The sequence below is a fragment of the Ochotona curzoniae genome, unplaced genomic scaffold, assembly GCF_017591425.1.
Source record: "Ochotona curzoniae isolate NIBS_2020 unplaced genomic scaffold, NIBS_Ocur_1.0 contig_523, whole genome shotgun sequence".
Lineage (NCBI taxonomy): Eukaryota > Metazoa > Chordata > Mammalia > Lagomorpha > Ochotonidae > Ochotona > Ochotona curzoniae.
Window position 1 is genome coordinate 12,655,748 of NW_024466459.1, and position 11,997 is coordinate 12,667,744.

Sequence of the window (11,997 nt, forward strand, 5' to 3'; positions counted from 1 at the left end):
GTGCCGAGTGGACCCGGGTCAGGCACACCAGGCCTTGAAGTTTCTTGCTGCTCCCCCAGGAGCAGGATCTCTCTTGATCGGGAATCCTGTTTGCAGTGACATTTCCTTTGCCAGCTGTGGTGCCAGGGAGTGCCAGCACTTTGGGGTAGCAACTCTGCTCTACAGGGGCCAGTCTGTGGGGTGGACCCGTCTTGACAAATGCTGACCCCTGTCTGTGGGACACCAGCTTCAGGACAGCAGAATGGGCACCATGTCCCAGAACTGGCCCTGGCATGGCATAGCGTTCACGTGGCCCCTGTGGCCCAGGAGCCTCTAAGCAGGCCTTGCCAGTCCTCAGCTGCTGGGGTCCATGTTAGCAGCTCAAAGGGCCCCAGCAGCTACGGCTGGGCTGCAGCTCCCACTGGTTTATGTGAGGGCTGAGTGTGTGCTGGGCAGAATCAGGCTGGACTACAACACCCATTGGTTCCAGTGGAAGACAGGGCTGGAAACAGAACCAACCCAGCAATTGCAACCACTAGCTGATGGGGTGATCTATGCCGGCAGGCCCTGTACCTGCTAGTACATACAAGAATCTGGTCTGAGAACACCTCAAAGTTTCTTTTGGGATCTCCCCAATCGAACTGCTGGACTCAGAACCCTAACCATGAAAAGACAGAGGACAGGGCCCGGCGCGGTGGCGCAAGTGGTTAAGGTCCTCGCCTAGCACGCCCGGGATCCCATATGGCCGCCGGTTCTAATCCCGGCAGCCCCACTTCCCTTCCAGCTCCCTGCCTGTGGCCCGGGAAAGCAGTCGAGGACGGCCCAAAGCTTTGGGACCCTGCACCCGCGTGGGAGACCCAGAAGAGGCTCCTGGCTTCGGATCGGCATAGTATCGGCCCGTTGCGCTCACTTGGGGAGTGAATCATCGGACGGAAGATCTTCCTCTCTGTCTCTCCTCTCTGTATATCCGCCTTTCCAATGAAAAAATGATAAAAATAAATCTTTATAAAAAAAAAAAAGACAGAGGACAGAACAAGTCAATCAATCACCTCAGCTATATGTTGGCAAACGGAGACTCTAAGATGGACTACGTCAATCAGTGGATTCTTCAGCGACATCATCGTGCTTGGAGTGGTGAGATTGGCAGCAATTCATAACTGTTGAACTATCAAAACCACTCGAGCAAGACCCTCAGAGCATGCCCCACATCTGGGACATGGGGTGGCTGGGAGATTGGGTGGAGCTTCTCCCTTAATATCCCCCTTTACCTCAGATACATGAAGGAAACAATATGGAAATAATAGTCTTACCCACTTTCCTGTAGCCATTGAACCTTTTTACCCGAATTAACTACATAAAGATTGTCAAAAATATAATTTAAAAATGGAAAAAGAAAAAAAGGGGGGCCCGGCAGGTGCCCTACCCCCTTTCACCAGCCCATGGCCTACAGTCCAGCTGAGTACTGCACTCTGAGCCAGATGGGCACGAGGTGGGTCCCAGAGCCTGGTCTCTGGCCCTGGATTTTAGGGGTCACGCCCTGTAGGCTCAATGACCTTGGTGGGACAACCTGGTACTTGCCCAGTTTCTGGCCAATTGTTTCTTGGTCGGATGACTCTCAGTTCCAGCACACCCCCGCCTGGCTGCCCAGGGGGTCCACCCACCCAAACCTCTTGCAAGATCAGGCCAACTGGACCACCTAGACTCTCCCAGAGTCTCCATCAAGGAGGCTCTGACTTTCAAGAGCCCAGAGGAAACCCCCAGTGCCCCCATCCTGCAGGCCTCCTAGGAGCCAGCGGCCACTGTGCCAAGATGTCCCCTCGTTGACAGCCTTGGTCCCTGATGCGAGGGACTCAGGCGCACCGGTGGGACAAGGACTCATTGACCTCTTACTTGGAGGTTTCTAACCCGGGCGGGAGTGCTTCTGATGCCCCAGTGCGGAGCCAAAGCGTCGTTTCCGGCGAGCCCGGCGAGGGCGCTGGCCAGCCGAGGGGCAGGGGCGGGTCCAGGGGCGGGTCCGGGGAGGGCCAGGCCGCCGGGGCGGAGCGCGCGGGCCGGGGCGGGGCGTCCCGGCGGGGCGGGATGAGCCGAACCCCGGCCTCGCCAGTCCGGTGACGGCGGCGGCGGCTGCGGGCGCGGGGCGCGCGCGGTTCCAGCGGCTGCTGCGCGGGCCGGGATGGGCGGAGAGCGCGCGCCGTGACCGCCCGCGCCGAGCCGCCCCCGGGCCCGGGTCTGCCCAGGCGGCGCGGGGCCGGACGGCGGCCGCGAGCGGAGCATGCCGGACGCAGCCCGGGCGGTCGGGGGGCGCGCGACTCCGCGGCGGCTGCTGTCCCCCGCCCCGGGCCGGCCGCTGGCCGCGCTGCTGGCCGCCCTCCTGGCCGTGCTGCTGGGCGGTGTGGGCGCGCAGTACTCGAGCGACCTGTGCAGCTGGAAGGGGAGGTGAGTGCGCGCGGTCGACCCGCGGCAGACCCCGGCCACTGCCGGACACCCCAGCAGATGCCGGCTCCGAGCAGACCCCGGCCCTGCCCACATCCCAACCCCGGCCAGACTGCAGCAGCGAACTCCGACTCGCGGTGGAGTCCGGCACCGGGCAGACCTTTGCCTCTGCAGAGCCCGGCAGATCCAGGGCCCGGCTGGGGGGCTCGGGTCCGGGTGCCTCTGCCCCCGTGCCATCCCAGAACAAAAGAGCCGCGGGTCCCTGTCCGGAGGACGCCCGGGGCGGTGCCGGCGGCGCGGCGGGGCAGAACTCGCCAGTGCCTGCGGGGTCCCGAGCACCGCGCCCTCGGGACCTTCTGCCGGGAAGGGTCTCGCTGGTGACCGCGGCCGCCGCGGTCCGCGCCACTGAGGCCGACCCCCGTGCGGGGCAGGGTGCGGGTGGGGAGCGCAGCCGCCGAGCCCGGCTTGTGAAGGTCGGGCTGCCCTTGGCAGCGGCACGCGGTGCTCGGCGACCCCGGCCGCGAGGACCCCGCCCCCGGAGGCGATGCGGGCCCGCGTGCGCCTCGCGCGGTGCGGGGCGGTCGTGCGCGGCTCCCGGCCGGGCCCTGCCCGGACGCCGCGGCCGCCCGGAGCCCTCGCGGAGCTGCACGCTTGCACCGCCTTAGAGCTGGGCTGGGCTGGAGCCTGGACGCGGCCTTGTTGCGGTCCTTGCCCTCCACTGCCGTCCCGCGCTCTGCTTGGCAGCCTCGGCGTGCCCAGGACGTCCCAGACGCACACTGGGTCCATCCTGCTGGGTGAAACTGTTCTCAGTTCCCAAGGATAGCCTGGCTGCGAGTGGGGCAGAGGGGGCGCCGAGGCCGAGACCAGCCCGACACCTCCTCCCTGGCACCTGCCCTGGAGGCACTGAGAGGCTCCGTTTATGAGTGCACTGGGCTGCTGGGACCGTCGGGCAAGGGGCCAGGAACCTTGTGGGGAGAGGGTTCCTGGAGGGCACTCCCACTTGTCCACTGCTCCTCTGCCTCCACCTTAACCCCCTCCCATCAGCAGGGGCACCCCATCCCAAGTCCTTCCTGACATCAGCCCACGCTGACCCCCTGTCCTCCCGGGTGTCCCCTCTTTCCGCTTCCCCCTCCCCCGTGTGGGTGCGTCTGGGCAGGGGCCTGCTGGCTATCCTTCACCTGGTGCAGGGCAGGTCTGTCCCCAGGCGCAGCTGCTCTGGCCGTCCACAGAGTTTCGCCTGTGGCCCCCCTGGTACTTTGCAGACCTTCCACCTCTGCTGTAGTGTGGGTATTACTAGCAGGTCTGAGGTGAGGGCTCTGGTGGGAGGTGTCAACACGGATGACCCCTCCCAGGCCTTCCAGCTGGTGCCTATCTGACTGTCACATGTGGCTTGTACTGTGAGAGCTGAGTCGGGTTGTGGAGGGTCCCTGATTCCTGAGTGTCTCAGGAGACTGTGGAGGACCACCAGGCACGGTCCCCCACAGGCATAGCCTCCGCTGTGAGCTGTGAAGGCACCAGGTCCAGGGAGTTTTGTCACTTTGGTTTTCCTTCTAGCCTTTCAGCTAAATGCCTTTTGAGCACACTGCCAAGTGCACCTGGTCCAGTGCACACGGTGACTCTTGCTGCCCTGCCCTGGCTTCCTGCTGGGAGGTGTGTGGACCCCCCAGAGACTCCATGTGAGAAGAGAGTGGGCACAGTGCCTCAGCCCCTGATGCCCCCACACGGGGCACAGGATGACTCGCTGCTGTGTGTGGCAGCCACTGCCCTCTGGTCTGACTTCCGCATGACGCTGTAATTATGCCTAGCCCCATGCACCTGCCAGGGGAGCTAGTCTGTTTTATTGGCTGTGATTTGTAAGTTTGTTTTGCTGGCTGTCTGAGCCTCATGGGGGCGGGGAGCAGGTCAGGAGGGTCACCCAGTCCTGCCTCCTGTGGTGCTCACCTGGGGGCTGGAGGTGACCAAGGGGCCTGGATCCTGAGCCAACCCTGCAGCAGATGCGTTTTGTTTCCTGAAGAAAGGGTTCTGGGAGCTTGATCTGGCCAGCGCACTGCTTATTTCACATAAAAATCCCAAGAATGCGGGTGAACCTGTCCGAGATCTGATCAGGACCACTGGACCGAGGTCCCAGGGTTAGTTTCAGGCCTGCTCGCTGGCTGTGACCTAGCAGTAGCCATGGCTGACATTTGCATCGAAGGTTCAGGGAAGAGGGACTGAAGGTTTAATGGTTTCAGTTTCTCGAAATTGTAACACTGTGGCATACTCAGTGTTTCCTGGTGCCCACGGGTGAGGTCAGCTGTGACTCAGAAACCCCGCCCTGCCACGGAGAACATTTCCCTCTGATCTTGGAGCCTGGGCACCGCAGGGTCCTGGGGCACAGATGAATGAAAATGAAACACAACCAGAAGTGGGCGAAGCTTAAGCCGTTGCCACATGGCCTTGTGCCACTGTGGGTCTCTGGGACATGGGTTCCCACTCCCCCCGCCCACATGCCTCGGGGTGGGAAAGCTGCTTTTTCTGCCTTCTCCTTCCTCTGTGTCCACACTGAAGAGGCCCTGATGGGCCTTCCCACTGAGGCCTGGGCCACCTGGGGCTGGAATGGTCATCCCTTCCTCCCACAGTGCCAGAGCTGCCCGTCCTGGGCTGCTCTGGTGGGACCTGATGCAGCCCCTGCTGGAGGCTGCCTTGTGGGCGGGGGGCCCTGGGCAGGCGTTGCTGATAGCTGTCCCCCAGCTGATTGTATCTTACCCCTCCTCCCCACAGCGGGCTGACGCATGAGCTGCACAGGAAGGAGGTGGAGCAGGTGTACCTGCGCTGCTCGGAGGGTACCGTGGAGTGGATTTACCCAACTGGAGCGCTCACTGTGAACCTACGTCCCAACACCTTCCTGCCTGCCCGGCAGCTGGCCGTGTGCATCAAACCCTACCGGGACTCTTCAGGAGCTAATATTTATCTGCAAAAAACTGGAGAACTGAGATTGCTGGTGCGGGACGGAGACCAGAGCCCCGGCCGGGTACAGTGCTTTGGCCTGGAGCGGGGTGGCCTGTTCGTGGAGGCAACTCCCCAGCAGGACATTAGCAGGAGGACCACGGGCTTCCAGTATGAACTGACCAGCAGACGCAGGGAGCTGGACCTAGACGCGCTGTCTGGTGAGTGAACTCATGGCTTGTGCTGCAGCCGTACGTCTGTCCGTCTGTCCAATCTCCTGCTGACCCTCCTTGGGGGCCTGTGAGGTGGGGCCTGCTCACCTCCAGCCATGTCTGCCTGGGGACCCCTGGAAGTGCCCCAGAACAGGTGGACAGCACTCCTCCAAGGCTGGTGTGGCGGTGGACCTGCCAAGTGTCTGGCCTTGAGCTACCAGGTTGGTGTGGGGAGCCGAGGCTGACCCTGTAGCCCAGAGTGGGCAAAGCCATGATGTCGTTGACCATGGGGCCAACCCAAACTCAGAGCTTGTCAGGATAGAGCATCCTTGGGACCTGGGGACAGATGCAGGGGTCTGGTCAGAGAGCTGTGTGTACGGAGGAGACGCCGGCCAGTGTCAGCAGAGCAGAGTGACCGGGGCCACCTTTCCTGGGGAGGAGCCTGGGCTGCCCCTGGCGAGGCTATGGGCTGACTGGCTGCAGGCGTCTTCAGACCCCACTGGAGGGTCCTGGCCAGTGGGGCCCCTGTGTTCCTGCCAGCCCTGACTCTGCAGAAACTCTGGCAAGCTTGCTTTAGGGGTGCTGCCTGAGGTGTGGGTGGGTCTGGGTGCTCAGCTCAGCTGCAGAGCATCGCTGCACAGTCTCCAAGCTCTGCTGGAAGAAAGATGCTGCTGGGAAAAGCCTGGACCTCCTCAGGTGTGAGAGAGCAGACTTTGGTCCCAACTGGATCCACATTTTATTCTGGTTCACAGCAGATTTAAAGCCTTCCTTCTGTCTCCAGCTAGGCTGGCCTGTTGCAGGGCTCAGTCACGGCCCCACAGACCCTCCGTGGGGGGTCTGTATTCCTGCCCTGGTAGACCCCTGTCGGCCAGCCCCCTTCCTGATGCCTGCAGAACTGGGCAGAACTCTTGATGGCTTGTGTCTTGACCAACATAACTGGTGGACTGGAGGTTGAGGAGTGGGAGGACTCTGTTGTGTTCTGGGGCCGTGCACATAAATTCAGAATCTGGAAAAGCCCTAATCCCAGGTCCAGGCTGGTCTTTCTGGCTGAATGACTGACCCCCTGACTGGGGCATGAGGTGTAGGGCAGGCCCAGGGTCCGATAGGAACTCAGATAGCAGGGGTGGAGGTGGGGGCTGGCAGCACTGGTCACATGTTTGCTCAAGGCCAGCGGCCCTGTACTGACTGGGACGAGCCTGGTGCCTACACCCAGTGGTGTGAGAGAGACCTGGCTGGTTTGTGTGGCCATGTTTCTGTGGAAGGCCAGTGGTGCTGGCCTCACCTGGGAGGGTCTGACAGCGCTGCGACCTCCCCCAGGAGATGGCTGTACAGGCTAAGCATTGCCGTCTGTTGTGCCCCCCAGTTCCTATGCCCACGATTCCATTGCTTAAACTGTGTCAGCAGCGTCCAAGGGGCTGAATGTGACCAGAGCCCCACACAGCAGGATCAGGGTGACCCGGTCAGGGCTTTGGTGCCCGTTTTGCAGCCATCCTGCTGTGCAGGGCACGGGCATCTTGCTCCCCAATCCACTGGCCCGCTGCTGCCAGTGCTGCCTCGCATCTAGACCCTCGCGACAGTCTCACCGTAGCCAGGGTGACCTGACAGAAGTCCAGCCAGTCAGAGGGTTGCACCTGAATGGTCGCCCACCAGACGCGAGCGTTAATGAAAGTTGTCTTTCGTGCTGACTTGAGAGAATGGTGTGTGAGTGGGTGTGAGCATGCGTGGAGCTGAGCGTGCGTGTGCAGCTGTGAGTGCGTGCAGGTATATGTGAGCGCACCCTTGCTGCTACTCCAGGTGGCAGCAAGGACATTGCTCCAGTCCCCTGGTGTCACTTCCCTAAGCCTGCATCAGTGGTCAGCAGGAGGGTGGACAGAGGGGCAGCTGCTCTTGCCCAGGCACAGATGGGGGCAGCTGCTCCTACCTGGGCACAGATGGGGGACGGGGAGGGATCCCAGCCAGGGTTGCATCTGACACTGGGAGGGAGCTGCTGACCCTGGTCAGGATGCCTCCAGAGCCGGAGGGCATACTGACGGTGTGGGGCTGTTTGCTGGCCATGCGAATGGCTTGCCTGCCTGCAGGCGGAGAGCCGGGTCCTGTCACCTGGCCTGCTCTTTGCTCCTCAAGGGTGTTGCCCAGGGTTTACTGCGGGGCTGCCCGCATGCTCTGGGCTTGGGCTGTGGGCTCAGCTCCGTGCCTCAGGGAGGGGCCTGCACAGCTGGAGAGGGAGCAGACCGAGCTCCTCCTGCCTCCCCTCAGAAACTGGCTCTGCCTGCTGAGCCTGAGCAACCAGTCCCACAGCCTTCCCTGGAACGAAGTCCATGGTGGAGGAGAAGCCCTGGGACGGGGGAGAAGCGCAGGTGCTGTGGCCTCCTGGGTGTGGCCACCTGGGCTGAAAGCTCCTCTGGACCCTTGCTTGGGCCAAGTGTCTGCCCAGCCGGGGTGGGGGTGGTGTCGTCAAGGCAGGTGTTGGCCTTGGGACTCACCCAGGGGATGCCTCCTCCCCTGCGCCCAGAGGCCGCTGACACCTACATTTAGGGAGGTCTCTGATGCTTCCATCACTTTCCAGCGTGGTCTTCCTCTGGCAGACCCCTAGCCCTTGCCTTTCCAGGTGCTTAAACCGGACTTCAGCCCTTTGCCCAGTCTGCCTTTCCGCAGCCAGGGAGCTCACCCTGCAAGGGTGCTGCATGTAGCTCAGGGTGGGCAGAGCAGTCTGCTGGGCGGCCCTTTACTCCCTCAGCTGTCAGGCAGGGTGGGCAGGCTGGGGTGCCGACCAAGGCTGGCTGCCCTGAGGGGTCAGAGGAAACTCTGGGGCCTGGGCTGGTATCCTGTCGTGTGTGGCTGGGCCTGGCAGCTTCTCTGTCACATGGGGGTCTGCTCCAGACCTCTGGGGCAGCCCATGTGTGCCCTTCCCCTTCCTCATGGCTGCAGCACTGCCTCCTGAAGGTGCTGACCTATTCCCACTGCCCCCTCCGCAAGGATACCTCACCACTGCCATATCACTCCTGACTTGTGTCTGACCTCTGCTCCACGGCCAGCGTGGATGGCTAGTGGTGTAGGCCCACTGGACCTTCATAGGAGCTGCTGGGCAGCCTGAGGGTCAGATGGTCACCCCAGTAGTGGGGACTGCGGTGTCAGGCAGCGGAAACCCTGAGGGCTGTTTCTGATAAGTCTGCAGAAGGCAGAAGGTTGGGGAGTCAGCAAGAACAGCAGCTGGGAGACACCCAGGAGACACCCTGGCGGGGGGGGGGGGGGGTCCATGCACATCTGGACCCTGCTCACGGAGCTTTCTGCTCTGTGCCCAAGGGCCCTGAGTCACAGCACCCAGGTGCTTCTCAGGGTTGGGTGACGTACCAGGTGTGTGGGCAGTGTTTGCTTCTTCCTGGGCCAGGGCTGTCCTGGGGGCGTGGGGGTGTGTGGGCATGCCAGCCAAGGGGAGCCTGTCTTGCTGAGTTTGCAGCTTTGAGCAGGTGGACGTGAGGCCTTAAGCTGTGCCGGTTCCAGAGCACAGGATGTGGGCCACTGGGGCTGAGGCTTCCACACAGAGAGGTCTGCTGCGGGTCTGCCTCGCTTCAGCCACGCAGGAGCTCCTGAGACCTGGCACTTCTGCTTTGGCGGGGAAGGCCAGCCTTGAGCAGGGCTCGATTGACATGGCCCTGGGGGTGTGGCCTCACCTGCCGTGACATGGGGCCTGGGGAAGGGGCCCTGACCTAGCTGGCTGCTCCCTGGCCTCTCTGGGTGCACCTTTACCTGGGTAGCACTACCTGCCTGGGGGGTGGTCCCAACAGTGCAGAGGCACACCCTGGGCGAGAGGATGTGTGGCCCAGCGTGACCCATTCGGCTTTGCTTGGGGCTGAGTTCTCGTTTGTACCGGCACTGGAGGGCCGGCCTGTGTGCCAGCTGCAGTGGCAGAGTGGTATGAGGGATGCAGGCATGGAGACTGTTCACCAAAGCCTCGTCTGAGGTTGTAAAAGGCCTTGTTGTTGGGTGCCTGCCCCTCACGGCTCTCATTGCAGGCATGTCTGCCTCCCACTCTGCTGGGTGCCTCTGTGGTGACCCCTCCCTGCACGGTTGACTCTGACCCTCACCCACGCCATCCGGTATAGGACAGTTGGGACCGAGGCGGGCCTTGGGCGGCCAGGGTGGTGGCATCCAGGCCCTGCCCCAACTCTGCTCTCTTCCACAGCGCCATGCAGCCCCTGCAGCCACACCGAGGTGCTCCTGGCCGTGTGCACCAGTGACATTGGTGAGTGTTGACCAACACTGTCGCACCTTATGCTTGCAGCTCCTAACAGGGAGTCTGACTGGGACCCTGGAGGGCTGCCAAGTCTGGCACAATGCCCACACTTGGACTCATTAGGCAAGCTCACTGCACGTGTGTGTGCATGCACTCATGTGTGGCCAGCTTGGGGTTATCGCAGCTCTTCCCATTTTGTCAGGGAGGAATTTTAGACCCTGCCCCTAGCTACTCTTGGAATGCTTTGTCCACATGGTGTCTGGAGGGGCCCCAGTGCTTATCCCTCGTCCCAGTCTCTGTGTGTCACAGCCCCATGTGGGCGTCTCAGGCCCTGCTGGACACAGGCCTGAGGCTCACGGTGCACAGAGGCTCCTGGGGAAACACCACTCCAAGGACGGTGATGTGGTCACTTGGCCCCCGCACAGCATTGGGGCCCTGGCCCCTGGCACAACCCCTTCCTGTTATATCCTGGTCTTCTCATGCCACCTTGTCCTCCTCGCTGTCCCATGTCTGTCGGACTCAGATATTCTACATGTTGGTCAGCCGGAGGCACTGTGTGGCCTGTTTCCTTCTCCACTCCGTAGGACGACTGCCTATGGATATACAGCACACAACCCACACAAGCACACCCCCTAACAGACACACACAGATGAAGGCATGTCTCACACACACACACACAGGCACCTGTGGGCATGCACCACACACAGATGAAGGCATGTCTCTCACACACACACAGGCACCTGTGGGCACGCACCACACACAGATGAAAGCATATCTCTCTCACACACACACAGGCACCTGTGGGCACACACCACACAGATGAAGGCATGTCTCTCACACACACACAGGCACCTGTGGGCACGCACCACACACAGATGAAGGCATGTCTCTCTCACACACACACAGGCACCTGTGGGCACACACCACACAGATGAAGGCATGTCTCTCACACACACACAGGCACCTGTGGGCACGCACCACACACAGATGAAGATAGCTGTGTGCACACACGTCTCACACACAGATACACAACTGCATATGCGTAGACACTGGTGGGCACACGAGGAATAGCACTTGTGTCTCTGACAAAGGCTGCTTGTTGGAGACTCCTCTTAGCTGCTGAGGTTTCTCTAAGAGTTTGTGTGAGGGGAGCGGTTAGGATGCCTGTGGTACCAAAGCACCCCTGAGCCCCTGAATCCCCCTGAGCCTTGCATCTCCTTGCCTTGCAGTCGTCCGAGGCTCCATCGAGAACGTCACCCATGAGCCGGAGCGGCAGGAGTCAGCCATCCACCTGCAAGTGAGCCGGCTCTACCGGCAGAAGAGCAGGGTCTTCCAGCCAGTTCCTGAAGGCGGGGCCTGGCGGGGACGTGTGTGGACACTGCTGGAGTGTGGTGTGAGGCCAGGGCCTGGCGATTTCCTCTTCACTGGCCACGTGCACTTTGGGGAGGCGCGGCTTGGCTGTGCCCCTCGCTTCCAGGACTTCCAGAGGATGTATCAGGATGCCAAGGAGAGGGGTCTGAACCCCTGTGAGGTGGGCACTGAGTGACCTCGTTGGCCACGGCATTGCCTTTCCCTCCCAAGGAACTGCTGCTGGCCACTTGGGAGGCGCGAGCTCCAGAGGGGCCACATGCCGGGAGGACCTGGCCCAGTGTGCAGGCCCGGCCCAGAGCCCAGGCTGTGAGGTCCGGCAAAGGAGAGCCTGGGTGGCTGGAAGTGCAGTGGACCTGACCACGTTGCTGCTTCTGTGAGGAGGAGCCAGCCCGTGTGCTGGGAGCGGCCTGCATCCTGGATGTGGCACAGGGCCTTGCCTGGCTGCAGAGAGTCTGGGTGCTGCTTGGGGCTCACTGTCTTCAGGTGGAAACTATGGAGTCCAACATGTGTCCTTTCATTCTGTTCTGGACTTTGGGTTCGGGTTCTCCAGTTATGGCCCCTTTGGGGCTGCGGGTTGCTCCGTCCCAGAGAATAAAGACCAGGATCCGAGCTGCCTGGTGTCTGCCTTCCCAGTGCCCACTCAGTCCCTGCAGGATGCTGGCCACCCTCCTGCCAGACCACTGCTGCCTCAGTGCTTCCCCAGGCCACGCCCGTTGACCTCCGAATGACCCTCAGGGAGCTGGGGCTGGTCTGGGTGGGGTCTGGGGATGAGATTTCTGTGGCTACCGTCTCAGATGATTGTCCCCTGCCAGGGACATCCAACAGAGGTCGTGGGGCCTCCCC

At 61.8% G+C, this 11,997-nt stretch overlaps 1 protein-coding gene across 1 annotated transcript; it reads left to right on the forward strand.

Moving 5' to 3' along the window:
* Positions 1–2,216: 2,216 nt before the first annotated feature.
* METRNL (meteorin like, glial cell differentiation regulator) lies at positions 2,217–11,760 on the forward strand. Its single transcript, XM_040989919.1, has 4 exons — positions 2,217–2,415; positions 5,173–5,558; positions 9,733–9,792; positions 11,013–11,760. Exons 1-4 carry the CDS (start codon positions 2,252–2,254, stop codon positions 11,327–11,329), a joined length of 927 nt encoding a protein of 308 aa, XP_040845853.1. The 5' UTR covers positions 2,217–2,251; the 3' UTR covers positions 11,330–11,760.
* Positions 11,761–11,997: the final 237 nt, after the last annotated feature.

Bases quoted from the DNA above. Each gene is read 5' to 3' on its own strand.
- METRNL (XM_040989919.1), top strand. From the start codon at position 2,252: ATGCCGGACGCAGCCCGGGCGGTCGGGGGGCGCGCGACTCCGCGGCGG. The intron at 2,416-5,172 runs GTGAGTGCGCGC...TCCTCCCCACAG, and splicing joins CTGTGCAGCTGGAAGGGGAG to CGGGCTGACGCATGAGCTGC. The intron at 5,559-9,732 runs GTGAGTGAACTC...TCTCTTCCACAG, and splicing joins GGACCTAGACGCGCTGTCTG to CGCCATGCAGCCCCTGCAGC.